Below are 25,953 nucleotides of genomic sequence, written 5' to 3' on the forward strand. Positions count from 1 at the left end.
GCAGTTTCCCTAGCCTAAGCCAGGAGTGGACTAGGCCTTAGTTATTAGGATATTTAAGTCATTGTTAAAAACATACTTAAAAAAAAACATAACTGTGTGCATCTTCAGATAAAAAAATCGCACTGATACATTTTAAGATATGTCAGTGCAAGTTGTTTTCGATCAAGACACCTCTAACATTTAAATTAATCTGGGACTGCTTTGGACAAAAACGTTGTTTAATGTGTTCTGGCTGAAAGATGAAATGATGACAATGAATTTGCTTACTAAGTAATGTTTTATTGCGTTATTTTATTTTAATATGAAGAAATCATTTTATAAAAGCAATAAGGCATTTGATGTTGTTGAACTTCCTTTTCGACTATATTATAATAGCACAAACTTCATCTTAAAATTATAATGTATAGCAGTCATTATTGCTTATGCATAGCAATTGTAAATTTAATACGCTAATGTTTTCTCTAATCTCTAATCACAAGTATTAAACTATTCATTCTTCAGACTTACATAAAAGGAAGGACCTAAACCATGTTTTAGGGACTTGGGAGTGGGCTTCTTTGCTTAGGCAACCACCTAAAACACCCCAGCAGTTGCATAGCAACACTATAGCAACCGCCCAGAATGCCCTAGCAGTGGGGAGACAACTTCTGCACAGGCAAGCACCAAGACATATCTTCATAAGGATGCAGCTCTATTGTCATTGTAACACAGCAACTACATTGTGTTATGACTGAGGCTGATGGAAATTTGACAGCTGAAAAGCGTTTGAGTGGCATCCCTTCTTATTTCCTATTTCCGCTTTTAATAAATAACATGTCTGTGCATTAACATCATTAAACAGCCGATGAATATGCTTCAGGATGTTGATGGACATGAATGACATTTCCATGCTTGTACACTGGCAAAGACTGTTTCAGCAAAAGGTAATCTTTCTGTCAGTTAAGGGCATTGTTGATGTTAACCCAACTGACAGTGGATTCTAGTTGCTATTCTTTATACATTGAAAGACTAGTTGCAGAAAATCTGAAAATCAAAGTCCTTTTTATAAGTGATTACATTGTAATCTTCCACTGAATTTTACAAGACATTTATTTTTATAAAAAGGCCCTTCAAACAAAATAAGTATCAAACACCTATGGCTCTACAGGGCTCTAGAGTGCGACCAATTTGGTCGCACATGCGACCTAATTTCTCAATGGTGCGACTAAAACAATTCTGAGGTCGCACTGGTGCGACCAGCCGTTGGAGGGAAAAAAAGTCTCTGCGAAAGTCTCCCTGTGGTTCAACAACAGACACATTAGGCCCATATCGTGGTCTAAACCAATCAGAGATAGTGAAGGGCGGACCCCCCTCTGATTGGCCGTGGTCCAGATATTCCTGTACATGTGTGTACGTTTGAAAATGCTGTGCTGCAGTCAGACAGAGAGAGGTGAGTAGCCTAGGCCCGTCAGATAAACAGAGTGGATGTAGCCGCGGATGATGAGAGAAGATGAAAAGAACGATTGACAACTTTTTCGTTAAGAATGTTAAAATAAGGCCTGATCCGTCCGAAAATCATAACCAATGCTCTGACATGCTAGACTGCGACTAAATGGGCTTATTTTGCGACAAATTTTCCTGCCAGTGCGACAAGTTTTTCTTAATGGTCACACCGGTGCGACTGTCAAACTGATCAATATATAATTTTTGCGTATTATAAATTTAATGCGCAGAAATGTTATATTGCGCAAGCTGCGCATTCAGTCACTCATTTTCGTCTCCCCTCCTTCAACCATTCACTTATCTATGAGTGCCCCGCCCCCAAAGACGTAATTCGTGGGTTATGGGTAAGAGGCGAAGGACCGAAAGAGCAGACGAGTGAAGCGCTCAATCTTGCAACTTAAATAAATATGCAGAATACAAGAATTTCCCCTGCTAAGGTACAAAACAGCAAAGATAACGAAATGTGTTGCAAGTATTGTATGCATGTGAAGCTAATGCAGGAAACACGTGTTTAAACTTTAAGCACTGAACTATTGTATAAAGATCTCTAACAATACTGCAAAGCATACAAAACGGTATAAATCACGCTAAATACTATTTATTTGTGAGTCGCTATTGATAGAAGCCAAACGTGTATCAATGCAGCTTTCAGGAAGAATAATCACTAAAAGCCTTCAGGTCTTGCGGGTTGTTTTAGATATGCGCGCGCCCAGAGAGCCAGAGCACAAAATACTAAACGGAGTTCTCTTTCACACATTCTTACTCTGAAACGGACATATTAACACAAAATAACCTAAAAAATCCCATATTAACAGAAACCTTGTAAAGGTATTCAGTTTGTTTCGTGACCAAACAGTTGGGAAACAAAACACGTGTTCCAGTATATTGCGCGAGCTCTTAAAGGGGCAGCAGCATAATAAAGATCTCTGTTTATAATGTTCATCAAACAACAACGGACGGGCCCAAAAACACTTACTGATATTAAAGGAATTGTGTTCTCTTATAGGAGTCGTTCACAACAAATAAAGGAAGAAAGTAGCTTTAAGAAAGATGTGCTTTAAATATGGTAAAGTGTTGAAAGAGAGTTTACATATACAATAAAAATAATTCAATCATAAACTGTCACGATGTGGCGTGGAGAGAACCCAAGCGCAGGCAGGCAGTAAGGGGTTAATGACAAAGACTTTATTTTACAAACAAAAAACAGAACCAAAAACACCCACAATGGGGGAAAACAGAACTAAGAAATATATATTAAACAAAAGACTTCCCACGAGGGGGCAAAATGAAAACAAGAACAGTAAAACTAAACTAAAGGACACGACCAAACGTCTAAAATTAAACACGACATTACAGGGTAGAACACAAAACTCACAAAGGGAATAAGGGTAATCCAAACACGAACTTCACAACTCGACACACAGGCAGGAACACACACAACGTAGTACACGCAATACAAGAGCACAGGACAAAGGAACATGAGGGTATAAATAGGGAAGACAAACGAGGGATAACGAGCAAGGGCAGGTGTAGAACATAAGACACAAGAGGGAGACAATACAGGAAACGAGAGGGGCGGGGCCAATGACAAGACCTGAGAAAACACATGAGATGTCAAAAAACAAACATCTCATGGTTTTCTCACATGAAACCTAAGGCTTTGCCATGGCTCTGCTACAGGACCAAGAAAAACATGACTAAGGAAGCAGAGCCCATGACAGAAGCCCCCCCTTTAATGAGCACCTCCAGGTGCTCACCAAGGGGTAGACGGACGAGACAAGACAGACTGAGACAGACAGGACAGACAAAACATGGAGAACAGAATCAGTGGCAGACAAGACAAAATTACAATGGGGTTGGGGTGCGACAATAAAAATAACAAACATGGGAGGGGGGAGGGGCCAAACCAGGGCCCATAGGGGGCAGTCCATGGGGGTGGGGAGAAGTCCCAGTCCCCGGCTGCGCTCGAGGGCGCGTAGTCCTAGGGGATTTAGGAGGAGTCCTGGGGGGACAGTCTTTGGCCCTGGGAGTCTCCCAGGGACCGGCTGGAAGGCCGGCTGTAAAGGGCTGGGCGCCGGCTGGAAGGCCGGCTGGAAAGGGCTTGACGCCGGCTGGAAGGCCGGCTGGAAAGGGCTTGACGTCGGCTGGAAGGCCAGCTGGACAAGGCTTGACACCAGCTGGAAGGCCGGCTGGACAGGGCTTGACGCCGGCTGGAAGGCCGGCTGGACAGCGCTTGACGCCGGCTGGAAGGCCGGCTGGACAGGGCTTGACACCGGCTGGATGGCCAGCTGGGACGCCGGCTGGATGGCCGGCTGGATGACCGGCTGGATGGCCGGCTGGACAGGACTTGACGCCGGCTGGATAACCGGCTGGGACGCCGGCTGGATCACCGGCTGGGGCGCCGGCTGGATCGCTGGCTGGGACGCCGGCTGGACCGGACTGGACGCCGGCTGCACCGGACTGGACCTCCCCCTCCTCGGCTTCTTCTTCCTGGACCGGCCCACAGGACATGTGGCCGGTTGCTGCGAAGTGATGGGGAGCCCGAGATACTCCGCACCAGAGGAGTCGGACGGGGAGTCCCACGACTCCCTTCATCTCCGCCGGCCACGGGTGTCGCTAGGTGGTGCAGCAGAGTGCCCCGAGGCAGATGGATCGGAGGGACCCAAGGTAATGGTGTCAATGTTAAGGACACCTTCCTCCGGAATCACCTCCAGGCGGGTCAGAGAGGCAAGACGTGCTGAGGCCCCTGGCGGATCCCGATTGTTAGCGTAACATACGAGATTCCCAAAGCCCAGGGGTCTCAGCAACCGCATCTCCGACCGGGAGAGTGGTTCCGCAAGACAGCCATTGAACATTACCTTGAGTTCCTCCTCCCCAAAGCAGCCTCGCTCTGCTACATCCAGGAACTGATCGGCGAACACCCAGATGTTAGTGTCTCCCTGGCGAAGGGAAAGGAGGCGGTGGGTCTCCTTAGCCCGGCTCCCCATGTCCAAAGAGCTGCCTGCTGGGCTCAGTATTGGCTCTTGTATTCTGTCACGATGTGGCGTGGAGAGAACCCAAGCGCAGGCAGGCAGTAAGGGGTTAATGACAAAGACTTTATTTTACAAACACAAAACAGAACCAAAAACACCCACAATGGGGGAAAACAGAACTAAGAAATATATATTAAACAAAAGACTTCCCACGAGGGGGCAAAATGAAAACAAGAACAGTAAAACTAAACTAAAGGACACGACCAAACGTCTAAAATTAAACACGACATTACAGGGTAGAACACAAAACTCACAAAGGGAATAAGGGTAATCCAAACACGAACTTCACAACTCGACACATGGGCAGGAACACACACAACGTAGTACACGCAATACAAGAGCACAGGACAAAGGAACATGAGGGTATAAATAGGGAAGACAAACGAGGGATAACAAGCAAGGGAAGGTGTAGAACATAAGACACAAGAAGGAGACAATACAGGAAACGAGAGGGGCGGGGCCAATGACAAGACCTGAGAAAACACATGAGATGTCAAAAAACAAACATCTCATGGTTTTCTCACATAAAACCTAAGGCTTTGCCATGGCTCTGCTACAGGACCAAGAAAAACATGACTAAGGAAGCAGAGCCATGACAATAAACAATGATTTGTATTAATTTCTAATTGATTTATTAATGTGTTAAACACATTTTAATGAAGTTTTAGTGATTCTTTTTTCTTACCTCACCCCACGACTCTGGTGCTATCAAATTAAGGGCTGGTGCCACCAACTGAATAACTTGGTAGCACCAGTGCCACCTCTCTCAAGTGTTAGTCTAGAGCCCTGCTTTCTTGTAGAATTTTGCTTCAAATAAAGAACTTTATGTTGACCAGATTGTTAGTTAATCATTTACAAGTCAATATTGCCTATATGGACAGCGATTTATAAAAAAAAAGTGAACTTGTAAAACTGCGGTGTTAAATGCGATGCGGTCGAAAATTTGGGTGCACCTAACTTTTGTGTTGGTGCACCTAAGAAAAAAAGTTAGGCACACAAGTGCAACCAGTGCAAAAAGTTAGTCTAGAGCCCTGCTCTAACTTAAGTTCTCTTCCTCAGACACGTCTACATCATACTTTCCATGAACCTGTCACGTAATCTCACTCTACATTGATCCGGCGAGTTCTGGAGTAACAGTTCTCTTAGAAACGGGTCTATTTGCGGCTTTTGTTTTCTCTTTCTTAGTAGCGAAAAATGACACTTGCCTGCTCACATCCATGCATAAAGCAGGAGCTGACTGTATGATGCTTATTTTTAAAGATAGAGATGCACTATAGTGTAGACAATCTCAGATTCGGATTTACATTGTAAACACTTAATAATAAATAAATTATTAAGTAAATAAATTATAAATAAATAATAAGTCAAAAATTTTAAACAATACATTCAATGGTGTAGACAAGTCTACAATGTATAATTCAGATTTTTTTTATGAAGTTGCACTGTAAACACTTATCACTAATTATACCATGGTCTGTTTGAATACTCGATTCTGATTGGCTGGAAGGCGTGCATTAAAACCGTTTAATGCACGGGTAGTTCCAGTCAGCTTGATCTACATTTGAAATTAACTGACTAAAATAACTGTAATTTTCACCTGTTTGCTAAAAAATTACACTGTAAACATCAATAACAGCTTTAACTTGGCAAATGACCATGGTATAAGCGGGATTATCCATGGCTAGCCGAGCATTAAAGGATTTTAATGCACTTTGCGGAGAGTGGTTCTTGGCCTCCACGTTGTGCATTAACACCCTTTAATGCACGGCTAGCTGTGGATCATCCTTTACATAAATTATTAAATAAATAATTAGTCATGTATTGAATACAATAATATTAGTCAATGCTAATTTAATACATTATTTATGAAGTTGTAAGATTTTTAAGTCACAAGATGTCTTTAATGTTTGGGGGGAAATGTAAATTTTTCTTTCAGAAAGAAAATAAATAATAATCTAAATCTCTACCCAGTGGCATCGTAGATGTTTTTCACTGGGAGCCATCACCTTCTCCCACCACCCTGATAACTGTTTTTTTTTATGTTTGTCATTTAGTTTGCCCTGTGAAGATCTTTTATGACTTAAGTGTTAACTTTAATGTTTTTTTGTTCCCCTCTACTCATAGTGCACTTGGGGGACCTTCAGCATTACACATTCCTGTGTTCCCCAGTGGAGGTTGTCTTATTGACTATGTGCCCCAAGTATGCCAGTTACTTACGAACAAGGTAAAAAAATCCTTTACTTTGTTTGTTTGTGCCCACACTTTACTATGCAGTTATTTGAAATAATCATAGAATGACGCGGAATACATGAACAGCATATGAAAGGAAGTGCAAGCTTGTGTGCATTACAGTGTTCTAAAATGGTGGATCGTGACGCAAAAAAAGGATCACAGGTTTGTTCTCATTATAGGGCCCTGAAAGAAAAAATACTTAAAATTCAAATAATTAAATGCAACTAACCATTTAAAATAATTATGTAGTTAGGGTGCCAGATGCCAACATACACAGGTGTGGCATGTCCTCATCCTCTAAAACCTGAATAAAACACAAGACAACAAAGACAAATGGAAATAAGATCTGTTGACTGTCATTGGCCTAAGGATTCAGAGACATTCCTTTCCTTTGACATCTCTCCTTTGGCCCCAGACCTTACTGTATATCCATATTGACAGCATGAATAATCAAGCCTTCCTTTTTCCACTTCATTCCCTGACAGTGCCCACCAGCTCCCAGGGCTCTAGAGTGCGACCTAATTTCTCAATAGTGTGACTAAAAAAAATCTGAGGTCGCACCGGTGCAACCAGCCGTTCGAGGGAAAAAAAGTCTCTGCGAAAGTCTCCCTGTGGTTCAACAACAGACACATTAGGCCCATATCGTGGTCTAAACCAATCAGAGATAGTGAAGGGCGGACCACCCTCTGATTGGCCGTGGTCCAGATATTCCTGTACGTGTGTGTACGTTTGAAAATGCTGTGCTGCAGTCAGACAGAGAGGTGAGTAGCCTAGGCCCGTCAGATAAACAGAGTGGATGTAGCCGCGGATGATGAGAGAAGTTGAAAAGAACGATTGACAAAATTTTCATTAAGAATGTTAAGTTAAGGCCTGATCCGTCCGAAAATCATAACCAATGCTCTGACACGCTAGACTGCGACTAAATGGTCTCATTTTGCTACAAATTTTCCTGCCAGTGCGACTGGCACAGCACAGGGAAGGTGGAATGAAGCGATGATGGGTGACTACGTTTGGAACTTGGTTCGTGAGGACTGTATAGACCCCTTTCTCGCCAACGTCACGCATACGTCACGGCACTAGCTGGAGGCAAAACAAAGGGAAAACTGGGAAAACAACACAAACCAGCACAGCTTCGGCTACATAAGGAGTTTAAAATATCATCTTGTTGTGTTGTTTAGTGCCACATCAACAGAATACAAGTCTCCAATTTGATATTTTAACACATTCCCCTGCCATTGTCGAACAAAAACACTGACGACAGCTGTAGTTAAACACAATAAAACGAGCGGACTGAAGAGAAACGATCATTAAACATGCTCACGTTTCACTTCATAACAGTAACCTAAGATTAAAAAACTACTGTCTTTTTTTGGTGTGGATTATGATTTGGGTAATTTATGTGTCTAAAAATATCTCACGTATGCCTAAATCTTAAACTGGGGAACAATGTTATTTTTCACATAGCGTTAACTTTTGAATGCATAGGGTATGCTAGCTAACTTTGTTAGCTATACAACTACTCAACTCAACTTTATTTATATAGTGCTTTTTACAAATTTTTATTGTTACAAAGCAGCTGTACATGAGACATATTGACTATAAGCAACACAATTAAAGTTGTACCTGTAATCTTGTTTTAGGGGGTGGAGACTAGCAGATCATTTGCACTTAAAGAGACACACACCAAAACAGCGCGTTTCTCCTCACATGCAAAACTGGGCAATTAGGGCATGGTATAATAAAAGATCTGCGGTGTATTTTGAGGTGAAACTTCACAGACACATTCTGTGGACCCCTAAGATTTATATTACATTTGTGTAAAGTAGACAGAAACCTCTCCTTTAAATGTTGACGTGCGTCAAATAGTAAAGGCAGATGCCAAGGGAGCGCAAACTCCCAAGCGCCACAAAGAGGGAAAAAGCAACGCAGCCAGCGTTTTGCACGTGTTTTTACACACAACATGTGGCACTCAACTCAACTTTACTTATATAGCGCTTTTTACAATTTTCATTGTTACAAAGCAGCTGTACATGAGACATATTGACTATAAGCAAAACAATTAAAGTTATACCTGTAAAAACAAGAAAAAGGTGAAAACACACAAGACAGACATACCCACATACAAAACACTCAGCACACACAATATGCATACGTACTAACACACATAGACACACACACACGGACGCGCATGCACACACACACGTACACAGACAAGTACACGCACACACATGCATGCACATACACGCACACACACATGCATAGTGAGAGCAAATATAAGAGACTATAAATTCCTATATGCAATATTAATTAAGTAAAACTTAAAAATTCTAATTCTAAAGCAGCCCCCTGGCCAGGCAAAAAACAGTATGCAAACGGTGGCGAGGAACCCAAAACTCTAATCGAGAAAAAAATATCAGGAGAACCCAGGCCCAACCAGGGGATTCCAGTTCCCCTCTGGCAAAAGCTGCTGCCTCTGCACAAGCACAAGCTCTACAGAGCTTGCACAACAAGGTTAAATAAAAATAAATAAACTTACTAATAAGGTAAATTATAGTTTTAAGATTATCATTAATAATCTAATAGCATTTGAAATTTTGTGGTGAAGACGTGTCAGGTGACCGCATCCTTCTTTATCCAGCTCTATCATCTCAGCTCATGTCAGGTCACCACTTCCCATTCTCCGCTCTACCATCAGGTCAGGCCATGAACTGCATCCTGCTCGCTGTGGTAACCTTGGAACAATGAGACAAGACTGGCTGAGAGTAGAATACTGTTCTGCACTCTTTGATGCAACAAGTACATTAGTTGTGTTAAGCCATTCTGTCTGCTCCCTGACCTGGGCCCCAGCGAGCATTAGCATTAGCATTATTAAGACTTTTTGCCATATTTCTAGACAGGATGGAAGGCCCGGCCCAGAAGGGATGGAGACCATCTCGTTTCAACAGGTCAGGTCTGCCCTCAAAACTCTTCCAGTTATTTATAAAAACTATATCATTCTGCAGGCACCACTAAGACAACCAGCCATTTAGTGATGATAATCTGCTATAAATCTCATCACCACGATAAGCAGTGAGGGGTCAGAGAATATTACAGTGTCTGACATCATGCTTGCGAGCTCACACACCTCTTTAATGTTATCTTTTGTGATCTCCGATTGACGGAGTCGAATATCATTTGTGCCAACGTGAATAACAATCTTACTGAATTTACGATTAGCCTTAGCCAGCACATTTAAATTTGACTTGATGTCAGGCGCTCTGGCTCAACAGCGCTCTCGCTAGTTTGTTGGACAACAACTAGCAGATAACTATCGGCCAGAAACTAAACATAAAAGAAACTGTCATCTATTTTTAGTTGTCACAAGTGCATTAGTATAAAGGGAGAGGGAACAGTGAGAAGACTCATGTTATGTGTCAGGTTTGTGTTCAAGTAAATACATTTGCTAACGGTTGCCACTGTTAGCACACGCATACATCTATAGATGTATATGCTCTCAGTTAAATCTTTACTATAAACACTTGGTTTCTCTGTCTGGTGGGTGTAAATGTCAGGCCACTTAACTGGAGGTAATCCTGTCAGTTCGTCTCTGGATCCATTGAGTGAGCGCGTACAAGTCGGGCAGATTCCTTGCGTTAATGTTAACTTTTTTAAAAAACAATTGCGGTCCTAGACAGTGAGTGACATTACATGTTAGTTTAATCAGATTTTTTTCGAGTTATTCTCAAAAAGCAAGCAAACAAAATGTGCTCCCTAGCATTAGTAATGTGGTCAGAGGGATCTTTCTGCCTCCAGCTAAGCTCCACCCACAAAAACGCATCACAATGTTTACTAACAGGAAAGGCGTACACTTCTGAAGTTTTGGACAACGCATTTTTTTGTAACTGTTATGTTAAACTGTTGTTTTGTGCTCAGTGTTATGCCAGTACCATGTAATTTCTGTGTGCGAGTAATAATTCCGAAATGTATAAATGTGTGAAAATATTTTTTTGTTTTTTTGTGAGTACCGTCAATGGTAAAAAATGTAATGTGATTTTCGTTTTCAGCATGTTAAGCTTCATAAAGAAACAAAATTAAAGCGATACACAACTTTTTAAACAATTTGTTTCATTGTGTAATGTTTACTCACAGACAACTTTTTGTTAAATACTGATCCAAAAAAAAGACAACCGAGCACAGAATTATAAAATAGCAGTGTGTTCTGCAACACACAGAGAAGCAAAAAGAACAATAAAAAAATTGCACTTAATGAAACTGTCACGGATGACGTGGCGGAAGAACCCAAGCGCAGGCAGCAAGGATGAAGGGGTTAACAAGACTTTAATACAAGACTAAACAAAAACATAACGAGGACAAGACTAATATGTATATAAACAGAAACCAAAAAACTTTCCACAAGGGGAACACAAAAAGCAGGACAAGGATAACCAAAAATATAACACAACACAACGTCTCAAAAAACAGGCAAGGTAATCCAATGACGAGCACAACACAGGCGGACACGTATACCAACACATCACATACAATGCACGAGCACAAGACAATAGACACGAGGGCATTACATAGGGTGACAAACAAGGGGAGATAACGAGGGGCAGGTGAAAAACATAAGACATGGCAGGGAGGCAATACGGGAAACAAGAGGGGCGGGGCCAATGACAGGACACCAGAAAACACATGGAGTGTCAAAACATAAACACCCCATGGCTTTCTCACACTAAACCAAAGGCTTTGTCACGACTCTGCCACAAGACCAAGAAAACCATGACAAGATAAGGCAGAGTCGTGACAAAAACGGCCTGCTTTTACAACAGAATGCATAATATCAGCACTGATTTCTTTCACATTAAGAGACTACCTCTACCTTCACTAGAATCATCTTTGTGCCATTAACCAGGGTCAGTCATCACATTAAAGTCTTAATAACTTTCCTTCCTTTCCTATCTCCTTTCTATTCTTATTCGGACAGCGAAAAAGCATTTCACTGCATGTCGTACTATGTATGGTTGTGTATGTGACGAATAAACTTGAACTAATAAACTTAAAGCTAAGGTACAGGACGAGTAAATGTTTAACTGTCCATCATACAGTAAAAATAAAATGTATGATGCTGCAAATCCCTTAAAATAATCAAATCTATTTTAACAATAAAAATAATACACAGAAAACGATGTATGTGCAACAATAACATGCAGAACAGTGCTAATGTAATGTCTTAACATAATATTACTGACAATATGCGTTGTTTCTATTTAAATAGCTCTGTTTTACACATTTAGTATCAGGGGGTCCCTGCTCCATGCATCTCTCATCTAAGGGGTCCTTGCCCCAAAAGACGTTGAAGACCCCTGCTTTCTTATTGAGGTTTATTCTTATGCATGCAGTGGCGTAGCGTCTGGGTATGCATTTGCATATGGGCCCAGGGGATTGGGGGCCTGCATCCAAGTTTTATTTATGGCCATACAATAATTCATAAAATGACTTGCGTTAGATGACTGATCTCAGATCTGGTCTACCCATGGGCAAATGTGAGTGGGTCCTTCACTGGAAAAAAAAATCAAAATGTAAAAACGCTATTTTCCCAACAGCATTAGTGGCGTAATGAGTAAGATGCGTGACAGGTAGTTTACATTTACATTTAGTCATTTAGCAGACGCTTTTATCCAAAGGGACTTACAAAGAGTTCAGGGAGCAATAAAGCGATGTGTCATACAGGAGCAATAATACAATAGGTGCTAATACCAAGTTACTAGTTTCCACAAAAGCCAGAACAATACCTGTTGAGAGAAAGAGAGAGGTTTTTTTTTCCATTTGACTGTCAAGTATTCACAGAAATCTGATTGAGATGGCCAAACAAATGATGAAAGTTAAGGATTACTGTCCAATCACATGAAGCCGAGGTTGAAAGAGTGAAAGAACAGTGCGATGTAAGTAACTTAATGTTTGACAACTGTTTTATCATAGAAATGTTAGGGTCTGTGTGCGTGCTTGTCTGTGTGTGTGTGTGTGTGTGTGTGTGTGTGTGTGTGTGTGTGTGTGTGTGTGTGTGTGTGTGTGTGTGTGTGTGTGTGTGTGTGTGTGTGTGTGTGTGTGTGTGTGTTCATGTTTGTATATCCCGGTGGGACCTAAACCTGAATACACACCAACACATGGGGACTCGTGTCACCGTGGGGACCAAAATTGAGGTCCCCAGGGGCAAAAAAGCTAATAAATTGTACAGAACAATATTTTTTACAAATCTAAAAATGCAAAAAGTGTTCTATGATCTTTAGGTTTAGGGATAGGGTTAGGGATAGGGGATAGAATATACAGTTTGTACAGTATAAAAACATTACGCCTATGGACTGTCCCCACGGGGATAGTCAACCAAAGCCTGTGCGTGCTTGTCTGTGTGCGTGTGTGCATGTCCGTGTGTCTGCGCGTCTGTGTGTGTGTGTGTGTGTGTGTGTGTGTGTGTGTGTGTGTTAGTACGTGTGCATATTGTGTGTGTGGAGTGTTTAGTATGTGGGTATGTCTGTCTTCTGTGTTGTCACCTTTTTCTTGTTTTTACAGGTATAACTTTAATTGTTTTGCTTATAGTCAATATGTCTCATGTACAGCTGCTTTGTAACAATGAAAATTGTAAAAAGCGCTATATAAATAAAGTTGAGTTGAGTGCCACATGTCGCGTGTAAAAACACGTGCAAAACGCTGGCTGCGTCGCTTTTTCCCTCTTTGTGGCGCTTGGGAGTTTGCGCTCCCTTGGCATCTGCCATTACTATTTGACGCACGTCAACATTTAAAGGAGAGGTTTCTGTCTACTTTACACAAATGTAATATAAATCTTAGGGTTCCACAGAATGTGTCTGTGAAGTTTCACCTCAAAATACACTGCAGATCTTTTATTATACCATGCCCTAATTGCCCAGTTTTGCATGTGAGGAGAAACGCGCTGTTTTGGTGTGTCTCTTTAAGTGCAAATGAGATGCTAGTCTCAGGCAGGCTGTGAGCCTGTGTGCTTCCATCGTCAAACGAAGGGTCACATAAAGCGAATGCGAAACACTGTTTCCGTGGACACGGACGCGGGAAGTCAAGTATGCCCGCGGCTTTAGCAAGGAAGAAGGCCAACTGCAATTTAGTGCTGTAAAGTATATATTACAATAATGTCATACTTTGAAGGTAGAAAATTCTACCAATAAGTTTCAATGGGAGTCATTAGGAGATTTTCTACCTCACACATGTATTAACAGGTATAAAATGTAATAAAAATAGATCAGGGCCAGGCCCATATGCAAAAACTTTTAACGGGGACCCTCCATCTGTTCTCGACTGCGTTGCGCATTACTGGACACAGGTTGTTTACTCAGGTTCGTTATTTAAAGGGGACATTTCATGAAAATCTGACTTTTTCAATGTTTAAGTGCTATAATCGGGTGTCTTGTGCATCTACCAACTCAGAAAACGTGAAAAATGACAATCCAGTAACTTTGTTTACGTGAGCCTATCTCTGCAAGCCTATGAGAAAACAAGCCGTTCAGATTTCGCTCGCTTTCTGATGTAGGTAGTCGTTCTTATTATAATATTACCTCCCCCTTTTCTGAACGTGTCCACCCATGGCGCTGCCGCCATTTTTGTTTTCGGAAGCGACATATGTGAATTAGTTCCGACACTATGGCAAAAGTAAGCAAAGCAGGGCAAAGCATGCTAAGTGTTCTGTTGTTGGCTGCACAGAGCAGCACAGAACACTGTTCCCAGCCTGGAACAATGGATTTATTTTGTTTTCAATGGAAATCCACCAGACTGAACGAGGCAAAGCTGCAAATAAAGACATTGTAAGTACCGTTTTTTTTAAGTAAGACCTCAGGGACCTGTGGCAACTTAAAAGTAGGTAAAACGTCATAGTGAAACGTTTGTCCGTTCACGCAAAGTGTGTATGGTTTGTAAACACACGATGGGATTGTCCTGTGTAACGTTACTTTCACTTAGAGAAAACGCGATGCGTTTGTCTTGAGTACCTTCACTTATAGAAAGCAGTGTGTATGGTTTGTAAACATGCAACGGGTTTGTCATGGTAACATGATTTCCTGCCACCCTCCCTTTTGTTATTTGACCCGTGAAACCCCGTGACGCGATCGCGGGTCTCACTCCCGAAAGCGGTCGTGACCGGACCAACAGGGACCGGAGCGCCTTCGCGAATGGCCCCGGGGGAAACATGTGTGCTTAAAGATAACAATGTGTTTGGTGTTCAAAGACGAGACACAGTAGTTCTCATTCGCTTTGTGACCCTTCTTTCTTGGGTAGGCTACTTTCACTTGTAGAAAGCAGTGTGTATGGTTTATAAATACGCGATCGGTTTGTCATGTGTGTTTTCGCGTATAGAGAAAACAATGCGTTTGGTGTTTAAAGACGAGATCTTGTTTCTCATTCACTTTATGTGACCCTTCTTTCTTATTTTGTCGTTGGAAGCACAGGCTCTAAGCCCTGGCTGCGTTTTCTGTGAAAAGGGGGCGGAGACTAGCAGCTCATTTGCACTTAAAGAGACACACACCAAAACAGCGCGTTTCTCCTTGCATGCAAAACTGGGCAACTAGAGCATGGTATAATAAAAGATCTCTGGTGTATTTTGAGCTGAAACTTCACAGAGACATTCTGTGGACCCCTATGATTTATATTACATTTGTGTAAAAGTAGAAAAAAATCTCCCCTTTAAGTAAATGCATTAGCTTAGGTATGTAAGATTTGGGAGAAGCTTTTGGGAGACTCCAAATACTTAAAAAAATATATTCATAATGACAGGACAGAAAATAATGGAGAGAGGGTGAATGGGATTCGAAACACAATGTGTTTTCACATGTCAAAATTCAGGCGACCTAACAGGCATTTGCCACAGAAAGCTAGATGTTTTTTAATGATTCATTATTTCAATATTTTATGACTTGCATCATTTTTGTGTGTAAACTGATAGTGACACTGTTATAAAAGATGCCATCTGTATTAGTAAAACCAGTTATGAATAGTATTTCTCAATTTCAGAATGAGTACAGAGACAGTGGAAGCTGGGCTCTGTTCTTCTGTTTTGTGATATAATGTGCATTAATATATAAGCATGGATCTCACCTGTCAACTTCTCCCACGCTCCCCTGTGTGGGTGTATAGTTCACTGATCCACAGTTCCTGACACACCTCCCCTGAACAAACAAGCTTAGAGAAACATAGAGAACAAATGTGTGTTTATGCATGTGACTGTTCATAGCATAACATTTCTCTCAGACGGGATCTTTTCTCAACGCATGCTGAGTCATGAAATGGAGAACGGAATTGATTCTTACATCAAACATGATGCAATCTAACATCTCAGCTGTTCTTCTTCTGATGTCACACTCTAAAAACGGTTGTTAAAACAACACATTTTGTGTCCTTTAATGAACACATCTCTGTGTTATTTCTGGGACAATAAATGGTGTGTTACTTCTAATACAACTTGAGTTGTCCCTTTCATTTAGTTAAAAATGTGTTCAAATAACACACAGTGTGTTAAATACTATAACACAAACAATGTGTTAATTTGTATTAACATACCTTTTTTAAGAGTGCACCTGTAACAAAGTTGTCACTTCCTGTTAAACCATTCAATTTTAGATCAGTGAAAAAAAACTCCTCACTGTAAAAAATTTCAAGTTGTTTCAACTAATTATTATTTAGTAACTAGTTCCACAGAAATGTTATGTTCACTCAATGTTTGACCCCAAAGTGTTACTTGAATTGTTATTTTTTAGTTGTCCCAAACTTGACTCAAATATTAAAAAGTATGCTTGCTCAACTAGTTTTATAATTCATTCAACTAAAGTTTTTTAATTAGTTTAATATTTGAAAACATACAGCAAAGATTGTCAATTAAATGTAAGTATTTACCCCACGTTTTATCCATTACTTCAATTAATTCTTATTATTTGGGAATTTTAACTAGAAAAACCTGTGGAACTAGTTATAAATAACTGCACATTGGGGTTGTTACCAAAAAATAATATCTGGAATCTTTCAAGTCACAAAAAGTAAACCACGCAAATAAACCAAGACCTTTTAATTCTTAACAATCACTTTTCATATAGACTGAACATACATGATTAAGTGCTCCGTCAGACATAACGTTACAACGTAAACTAGGGATGTAACGATTCACTCAGCTCATGCGATGCGATTCACGATTCTGATCTCACGATGCGATTTATTCACGATTTACTCACGATTTATTTTGAAAAAATGAGTTGAAACCAATTAGAAATGAACAACGTCCCTTGCATTATTTCTTAAATGCTTCACGTTTCTTTGTATGATAAAATAATGTTTTATTTCAAATAACAAAACTAAACTGCAATTTTATAACAAATTAATAATAGAAAAAGTCTCTTTAATATAAACAAACTAATACTGTCTGTGCTTTTCTTGGATTTTTTTGCATTTAAGAAATATCAGCATCCACGTTTATGTTTGCAGTGAAAATAGCGGCCCCTGCTGTTCAAAAAATGTATTGCGATTCAGTTCAAGCCTCAACCGATTTGAATCGTCGCTCATAACCGATTTTCAACCGGCTCACGGTGAATCGTTACATCCCTAACGTAAACACTTAAAGGTACAGTGCGGGATGTTTTGTATGATCTATTAACAGAAATGCAATATAACATACAAAACTGTGTCTTTAGATGTGTATAAAAACCTTACGTAATGAAAAGTTATGTTTTTATTACCTTAGAATAAACCAGTTGTATCTACATAGGGAGCGGGCGTATCTACATGGAATTTGTTATGTTGCGCTGCCATGTTTTGTACAGTAAGCTCTAACGGACAAACAGCTCTACATAGCGCGTTTCGTATATGTTGGTCTTCGTGTGTGTTTTTAGACGCAGCTTGCGTCATCACTGAGTTGAAGACGCACAAAGTAGTAAATCGTAGTACGGAGAGGAGGAGGAGTAGTCGTCATCTAGCTGAAGCACCTGATTGTTCTGTCTTAGAAGTTTTGATAAAATGGAGGACCATGCGTATTGTGCACAAGAGCCGACAGAGCGTGAATCTCCGTCGTCAAAGAAGCGCAAACATGATGCTGCCAGACAAATTAGAGACAAACGGCGGCAGAAATCCAGGATAAACATCGGTGTATCTATTACCAGATGGAAGGCACTGTTGAAAGACAAATGTTTTCAAGGCGACGCCGAAGTTGCCTGTTTTCTGCTAGACGGTAAGATAATTCAACATTTTCAATGTTTCCACTTTTTCAATGTTTACCAAACAACTGTTTTGTTGAAACGGTAACGTTAGCATTTTATACAAATGGCCATATAACCTCCGAATAATAATGTTTTTCCATCCCTGCGGTACGTACTCCGGTTGTTCCTGACTTTACAAAGGGGCACACAAACGTCTACTAACTTACACCTAACTGCCTATGTCGCTGTAAGATCAAACGCTTTGAACAGCGTTGCTATTTACGATTAGCTAACTTTAGTTACTTCACTACTCTCAGCGTGTACTAGATAGCACGCAAGAAATATATCTAATTATAGAATTGTAACAGTAACTTTCGCAATAGAATACATGTTAAATGATTAATTATGTTAATATATTGCCTTACCTTTGCAAAGAAACATCGTTGCTTGTATCACTGCTATCTGCTGTCTCAGTAGACGACATCTTTTTTTACTGTTGCGGCAACCGTCGTAATTCGGAAGGGAGGGGTGGGCAAATGACTCAGAGATTCGTTGCAAAACTATAATACAACGCTAGTGGCCGCTGATTTTTCAAGAACTGCGCCTTTAATCCTATATCTTAACTAAAAGCTTTAATTTTCCTTGGACACTTACCATATAACACACCCTTATATATCTTCACAAAAACATGGAATATTTGCGTCTTTGTCAATTAATTTAGTCAAAAATGAACTTTTATTTACTGCCACTTACCTGACGTGAACTTCAGAAAACGGCTGCCCGACTTGTGTGAAACCGGCGGAAAGTGACTCCGGCAGTTATGTGCGGATTGATCCCGAATGAGCAGTGATCCTTCCGACTAAAGAAATCTTAAATTCAATAGCATGTACACTCTCACAAACGTAGCACTACACACAAATATATGTTCTCCTAAATATTCATCTAAATGTATATATTCAGAAGGTTTATTTCAATTGTGGTATATTGGGGACTATTTCTCCATCCGCTCCTTCAGACTAAAGTTAAAGAAAAGATAAAAGTTATGAATGTTAACTTTGCCCTAAGTCAAAACGATTTGCCCAGGGGAAAATGATAGATTTATAAGACCAAAGATTGCGCTTTAGATATAGCCTAAATGAATTAAATCCCATGTTTAAACACCACAGAGACATCATAGCCTGCGATAAATTTCAGAAGCACTTGTCCGAGGTGAGGCTGCGTTAAAAGCGTCCGAGCAAATTTTCAAATAGACGCTATCTTTGGGTGCGTTTACACTTGGCATTAACATGCGATCTCGGTGATCCGAACAAGCAGATAGGATCTTCAGACAATCAGGACACAGCGCGTTTACACTTGTCAACAAGTGGCTTCCACATCTGGATATCTGATCGGATCTCTATAGTTTCCCGCCCATTATTTTAATAAGCCTGCAATTTAAAAATAGCCCCAGTGCGGGGAGATTTCACACAACACGTATAACGGGGAGGATGAGCATGTTACACATTTGATACGCAGCCATGTTGAACTCGAGGCAGTGGTGGGAAGTAAACCGCGGTTAAAACGATTAATGATCTTATATGTGAAAGTATAAGCAGAAGACGTTTGTAAAATGACAAACAACAGCTTTTGTACTTGAGCTGTGGCGGGTTTCACTAGCACGCACGCACGCACGCACACACACACGCACGCACCCACACACACCCACCCACACCCACACACACACACACACACACACAGAGACTCTAACGGTGTTTTTAAACACATCATTTGTTTATTCATGTCACAGACATATAAATAATCACATAAGTATGCCGAAGTTCCTATGATCAAAAGCGACCACTTACATCGTTCTCGTGTATTTGGGTTGGTTCGGCTGAAAGTGACAGCGTGTCGTTTCTTTGGTCTGCGCCCTAAATAGCGTGCTTACTGACATCAGCTATTAGCAACACTATACAATCTTGTTCCTGTGTGTAAATGATATACGGTGTATTCAGAGCTCCGTTTCAAGCTGCCCGTCTGCCGCTTAATCTGTCTTCCGTGGACGGTACTTCGAGTCAGATCCGTGGGCGTGGCTTGTTGGTTTTGACTAAATCTTTGGTGTTTCAAGTCTTACGAAACCTTTACCCTAACCCACACCCTAACCCTAACCTTACTCTAACAATCTAAACTACCTATGATTGTTAAAATTGATGAAAAAACACGTTTGGGTGATGACGTCAGACTTGAAACACCAAGGATTTAGTGAGAGCCGTACGAGACACAAGCGGCAGCAGCCCTCGGGGAATCGGAGAGTTGATTACGCCGTATAGGCTACAGTAAACACACACACACGTATGTTAGAAACAAGCTGGTATAGTGTTGCCATTCGTGTCTGTGACATGAAAATAAACAAATGATGCGTTTTAAGGTGGCGCTGTGTGTGCGAGTCAACGCCATTCATGGCAGTCACAAATACAGCGATGATACAGCTGAAGTGGTCAAGTAAAACATCTCGTGTGATTTGACATAAATCCTCTGTAGGTTAAAGTATCCATGATAATTTCGTGGGAAAACGAACGACTGTGCAACGTTCGGGAGCAAGAGTAAACTTTCCGCTGCATTTGTCAGCTGCTCCGCAGTCTGACATGTTTAGGACAGACGAGAGAATAATGATAGCGGGCGGGGTTTTCTGTGAAATTGTACCGGTAAATGTAGATAAACTGTCTGGATTGCGTTTACATTACACTGAGATCCGATCACAATGCGTCCTCGACTACCTCTGGATCAGGACACGCTGATCGGATGAAGCGCGTTTACACTTGTCTTTTCAATGTGTATGTGGACAACAGATACAGGTCGCATGTAAATGCCAAGTGTAAACGCACCCTTTATTAACCGTCCGCATATTTGAACTTAAAACAGATACATTCTCGCCCGAACAACTCTTTAAACTACATTTCATGACCAAATAACAGTATTATGGGCATTTTACTGCGCAACGCATGAAATATACAGTATAGCTGTCTTAAGTCCATATATGGACTAGATTTGTCTTAATTAGTTCAGCCAACATTCCCCATTCTGAATGTAGACTGGATTTGAAAATAACCCTTCATTTGAAGTTTTTAAAATATATTTATAGTAGCTTAAAATAATATATCTTCCTAACTAAGCCTGAACAAGAATATTGGTTCAACTTGTATATTTTTGCCCTTCCAACATTCAATTAATTGCCGTTTTTACAGTGCTGTTTCCATTTCAAAGAAATGCAATGGTGGAACTGCAAATGCATAAAATATGTGGCAAGTAGTGGTTAGCATGCATGCTTAGAGCTATGGTCCAGACTCATAGCTAAAATTCACATGGCCAACAATTTTCATGTTTGGACTCTCTTTTATGGGGTTAAAATTGTTTTATATACTCTGTTCTGTAAAAAGGGATATATAAAAGGCACATACAAATAACTGATAAATACATACAGTCAGGGCTGCCAAATGCAGGTATATTTCAGCTGTGGACGTTAAGACAGCCACTCCCACTAGTAATTTGGGGGGTTGTTTTTAATTGTAGTTTTCTTAAAAGTCATGCAAAATAATAAACAGTGTTTCCCATTCATTGACGAGACTATGGCGGCCCACCATAGACTATTTTGTTCCGCCACAGTCTTAAAACGAGCTGAATAAGAAAAATAAATTATACGGGGCGCGCCACACACGATTACATGCTGCCCTGTGTGTCACCGTGTCCAAAACTTGTCAATATATTTGTTTTGTCGGACATCAAGCAGCGCTTCTCAGACCGATAGGCATGTACCGCAGGAGAAAGCGTCTGTCATTAATTGCTCTCGTGTTAGGTCTGCGCAACGCGCGCATAAAGTTGAAAACATAATAAATCACAAACTTAACATTACTCTGTTGTGCTGAGAGAGTGTGCACTTTTCTTACGGGTTAACGCCGCATCATAATAATATATGAATGCTCTGGTCTGGATAGTAAAGTGATAGGCTTACTGCCATGCGGGGGAGTGGGACAATGGCACTGTGAAAAAGGCCTGATGCCCAGCCTGCGTTTTAATATATGGTAATATATAAATTAGTTCAACTGTTAAACACTTTTTTGCAGTCCTGTGCATAACTGTGTGTTCATCTATTACATCCACAATATGTTTCAAATTAATAATAAAAATACAAAGAGCTTGTAGACGACAAAGAGCTTCTAGGTACACTTTTGTTTCCGCGGAACTCAGAACAATGAATAACACAGCCGCACCAGGCAACTACAGTAACTCTATCTGCCCGTCGATGTCTTTCCGGGGCTGTCGAAACTACCGTCAACTCTCTATAACTTAGGTGCAGAAAAATCAAACAGCACATCATGAATGACACATTTCTGTGCGCTACAATATCATCATGATAATTTTCTAAAGTATGCCATCATTGGTGTGAAGTGATGCTTTCATTTTGCTGGAGGTAACGTAAACAACTAACATTAGTTAACGAGGGGTGAACACAGACAAAACTTTTTTTACAGTGGATGGGAAAGGGTCTTGTATCGCTCCCGCATCATATTAAGCTGGATTTATAACAAAGAATGGCAAAAATGCAGATGTCATGTTAATGCACACACCTTGTAACGTTACTCTGCTTATGACGTTCACTCCAATGTGCTGCTGACTGTGAGCTGAAGAATGCGCTAAATAACGCAGCCTAACGCCGTTTTCATAATAAGAGTTTTAAAGGGGACTATAAAGCGATCTCGAATTCTTGTACAGATTACATTATTACTTAGACTGTAAATCGTATTATATTGTATTGTCATTGTGTTGAATGTCTGTACTAGAAGCTTCCAACACCAAAGAAAATTCCTTGTGTGTGCAAGCACACTTGGCAATAAAGCTCTTCTGATTCTGATTCTGAAAATATTTTAGGGGGGCTAAACTAGAACTTTAGGGGGGATTTAGCTCCCCTAAAAAGGGCCTAGCAATGCCACTGTTTTAAAGCCTGACTTTTATCCAATGTATGAGAAGACGGCAGTGATTTCAGTCATCAAGAGGCTGCGTCTGTCAGTAGATCGGGTGGCGATCCTCCCATGTCAACTTGCTGGATAAAAACTCACTAACACAAACAGATTACCTGTCCCACATTTGGTTTGTTGGGTTGTGGTCACCCTATGTGGCCGGTGAACAAAAAAGTTAATGTCAAGCCCCACATACAGAAGATAAAGAAACACAAAAAAATGTACAAAAAGTACATTCACAAACTAATAAAATAAGATTTGTTGTGTTGTGTATCAAAAAGAGAATGCTTAACATAAAACGTTGCACAGTGAAATTGGGGATCAGTTTGCTTGTAGATGGTTATAAACAGTAATAAGGTGCAAGCCACAATTGGGGTTTCTATATCAGTGTGTTTCTGACAGTCGTGCTGAAATAGCCCTGCTTTGATTGTAAAGTACAGATTGAAAAGTAAAATGTTATATCCAAAATGGTCAAGGCAGTGTGAATGTTCATTTGACATTTATCTTTGTATTTCTGAATATGAGAATGAAGCAATACTAACTCCTTACCCAGTATGAAATTTAGCCACATCCGGCAGTGAGGTTGGGTTGCAACCAATGGCTCAGTTAACCCCTCCCTTTTGAAGCACCACGGTGGTTGACACAGCACTAAGATGTTTTCGATTCTTTGCCATATTTATGAAACGCGCTCTAGAGCAGTTTGTCCGTTTGGGGCTACTGTAGAAACAACATGGCGAATTCCATGCAAGGGGACCTGCGGTGGATGTAGAAAGAAATAGCTCATTCTAAGGTAATAAAAACAACACATTGTTATGTAAGGTCTTTATACACCTCTGAAGACATAGTTATGTACATTATATTGCATTTGTGTCAATAGATCCTCGAAAAAATGACACACTGGACCTTTAAAGTCCCACTGCATTTTATAAGTTTATCACTTAAATCTCAAATTTGAGCTTAAAAAAAGCATATGTAAAAGTTTTTTCCTGTGTTGATCATTTTTTCATTCCTTAAAATTACTTGAATTTAACTATACACCCTTACCTCATTTAGTATATTCAAGAATTAGCGATTTAGTCTTCACTTCCACTCCTTTGGATGTACATGGATACTGCACTCGGCAGTTCCAGACGCTGCTAAAACTGAAACCGAAACTGAAACTGGGAGCTAAAACAGTGATTGTTTCAAAGATTAGTCTATGCGCCATCCTCGCATATCTATTAAGGATGGTAAGATTCATCGATTCGCATTGGTGCATCGGCATAAAAGTAAACGATGCGATGCATAAATAAAAAAATGTGTGCATTGGATACAAGTTGCTCTTTCATCGTGATGCATCGCTTCAAACATACTTGCATAGGTAAAAATCATTTTGTTTATATATAATATTAAGGAGATGCGCTATACTTTTATTTTTTTATATGTAGGTTGATTTCTCTAAACTGTTTCTTTAAAACGCGTTCTCATTACCACTGCTGCTATGTGAATATGATGTACCACAGCACTATGGTGGTGAGGCCTGTCCTGACAGTCACACACAGGATGCATCCGACAGCTATAAAGTGCTGTCTTCAGATGCTGCATTTCAAGACAGGAAGGAATCAAGGCACTTCCGAATCCCATGTTTGTTTAATTCCTGTCATCTGATCGATTTTGAAGGCAGACGTGTCATTTTTAGCTGTAGCTACTAGCTGTTCCACTACCGCTAGCATGACACAGAGTGAGCAAGCGAGTAAAACCTTTTTCACTCCCCGCTGGATCGCCTTTTTTATTTGTAAACATATTCATCATTACGTAGAAAGATTGCTTCCAATACCTCCTTCACGTCAGACCTGTTTGTGAAAGTGCCATGCGTTAGAAGTCAGGAGGCACTTAAGTTAACCATTACAAAATTACTTTCTGTATTGTGTTTTGGGCATTATTCCAACAGGATTTAATGGTGTTCTATTGGTTCCCATCTGCCAGATAACATACCAGTGGACACTATTATAGTTTCCATTAAACCAATACAATTCCCACTATAACTAATACATCCATAGAATGTTATATTGTGTTTTGTGCAGAGTTCTATTGTTTTTTTTCAGCAAGGTTTTTGAATGCAACGTATTGCAATGAATTGCATTGTGTTGTATTGGATCGAATTGAAATCGGATCGCACTGCATCATAATAGGGGTGAATCGTATCGCACCACATTGCATCGCATCAGTCGCTGCTTCATATGCATCTTTAATGTATCGTGTGGAGATGCACATCCCTAATATATATGGCTCGAACTGCTGATCCACGCGGTCAAGTGAGTTGACGTGATTGGTTACATGGTTATGACGTTATAAAGCAGGGCAGTTTCAAACCGCATTTTTAAACTGTCTTTGGTAAACTTTAGTTTTATAGAGAAAATACTCAGCAATGGTTTAAAATGATACATTTGCACATGGTTTGTTGTGAAGCATATTAAAAACACCACATAGACATATAAGCAACAATAAAAACTTGATTTTCACCACAGGGGGACTTTAAAAAGGATTGTAGCTACGTATTCAAATCAATCAGAACATACTTTCTTTGTAAGTTTGAGCCACAGCTGCCCTAAACTTACAGTATTGGTTATTACCAAAATAATTGTTATGTTTCTGTAATGGTTAATCCACCAGTATGTGTAAGCTCTTTAGTCACAGTATTTCTAATGCTAAACTATAATTATTGTTATTATCCATATTTTTTTATATATTTCTGTTCTACAAGAAAAATAGTACTTTAATTTAATTTAATCAATCATTTTCAAATTCAGATGTCCAATTACGACTGATGATAATAGTAGAAAATAAGACAATGCAAGCTTTTATCAAGGCCAAAGGAGGCTATACAAAATATATTTTTTAAGTTTTTGGTAGATTACTAAAATATTGGTGTTTTCTTTTTATTATGACATTTGAAAGGGAAAAACACCATCATTATTTTTTTCAGTAGTTTGCCATTTAGCTTAAAGGGAACACACAAAACAACACAGCGTTAGAGCCTTATGGTGTGGTGCTTAT

The 25,953-nt window shown here is 40.2% G+C and overlaps 1 protein-coding gene across 3 annotated transcripts in view; it reads left to right on the forward strand.

Annotated features, from left to right (window-relative positions):
- Positions 1-546: 546 nt before the first annotated feature.
- Positions 547-25,953, forward strand: part of LOC130560501 (BRISC and BRCA1-A complex member 2-like) — a 28,765-nt gene continuing 3,358 nt past the window's right edge. The window contains exons 1-3 of one of the 3 annotated variants that reach the window (XM_057344322.1): positions 547-655; positions 842-923; positions 6,639-6,738. In XM_057344322.1, coding sequence (XP_057200305.1) covers positions 877-923; positions 6,639-6,738 — 147 coding nt within the window. In that variant the 5' untranslated portion in view covers positions 547-655; positions 842-876. Of the gene's footprint in view, positions 656-841; positions 924-6,638; positions 6,739-14,029; positions 14,555-14,672; positions 15,020-25,953 lie in introns of those variants that run through there. The other 2 variants (XM_057344324.1, XM_057344323.1) reach the window with 2 other exon arrangements.

The sequence above is a fragment of the Triplophysa rosa genome, linkage group LG10 (genome assembly GCF_024868665.1).
Source record: "Triplophysa rosa linkage group LG10, Trosa_1v2, whole genome shotgun sequence".
Taxonomy (NCBI): Eukaryota; Metazoa; Chordata; class Actinopteri; order Cypriniformes; family Nemacheilidae; genus Triplophysa; species Triplophysa rosa.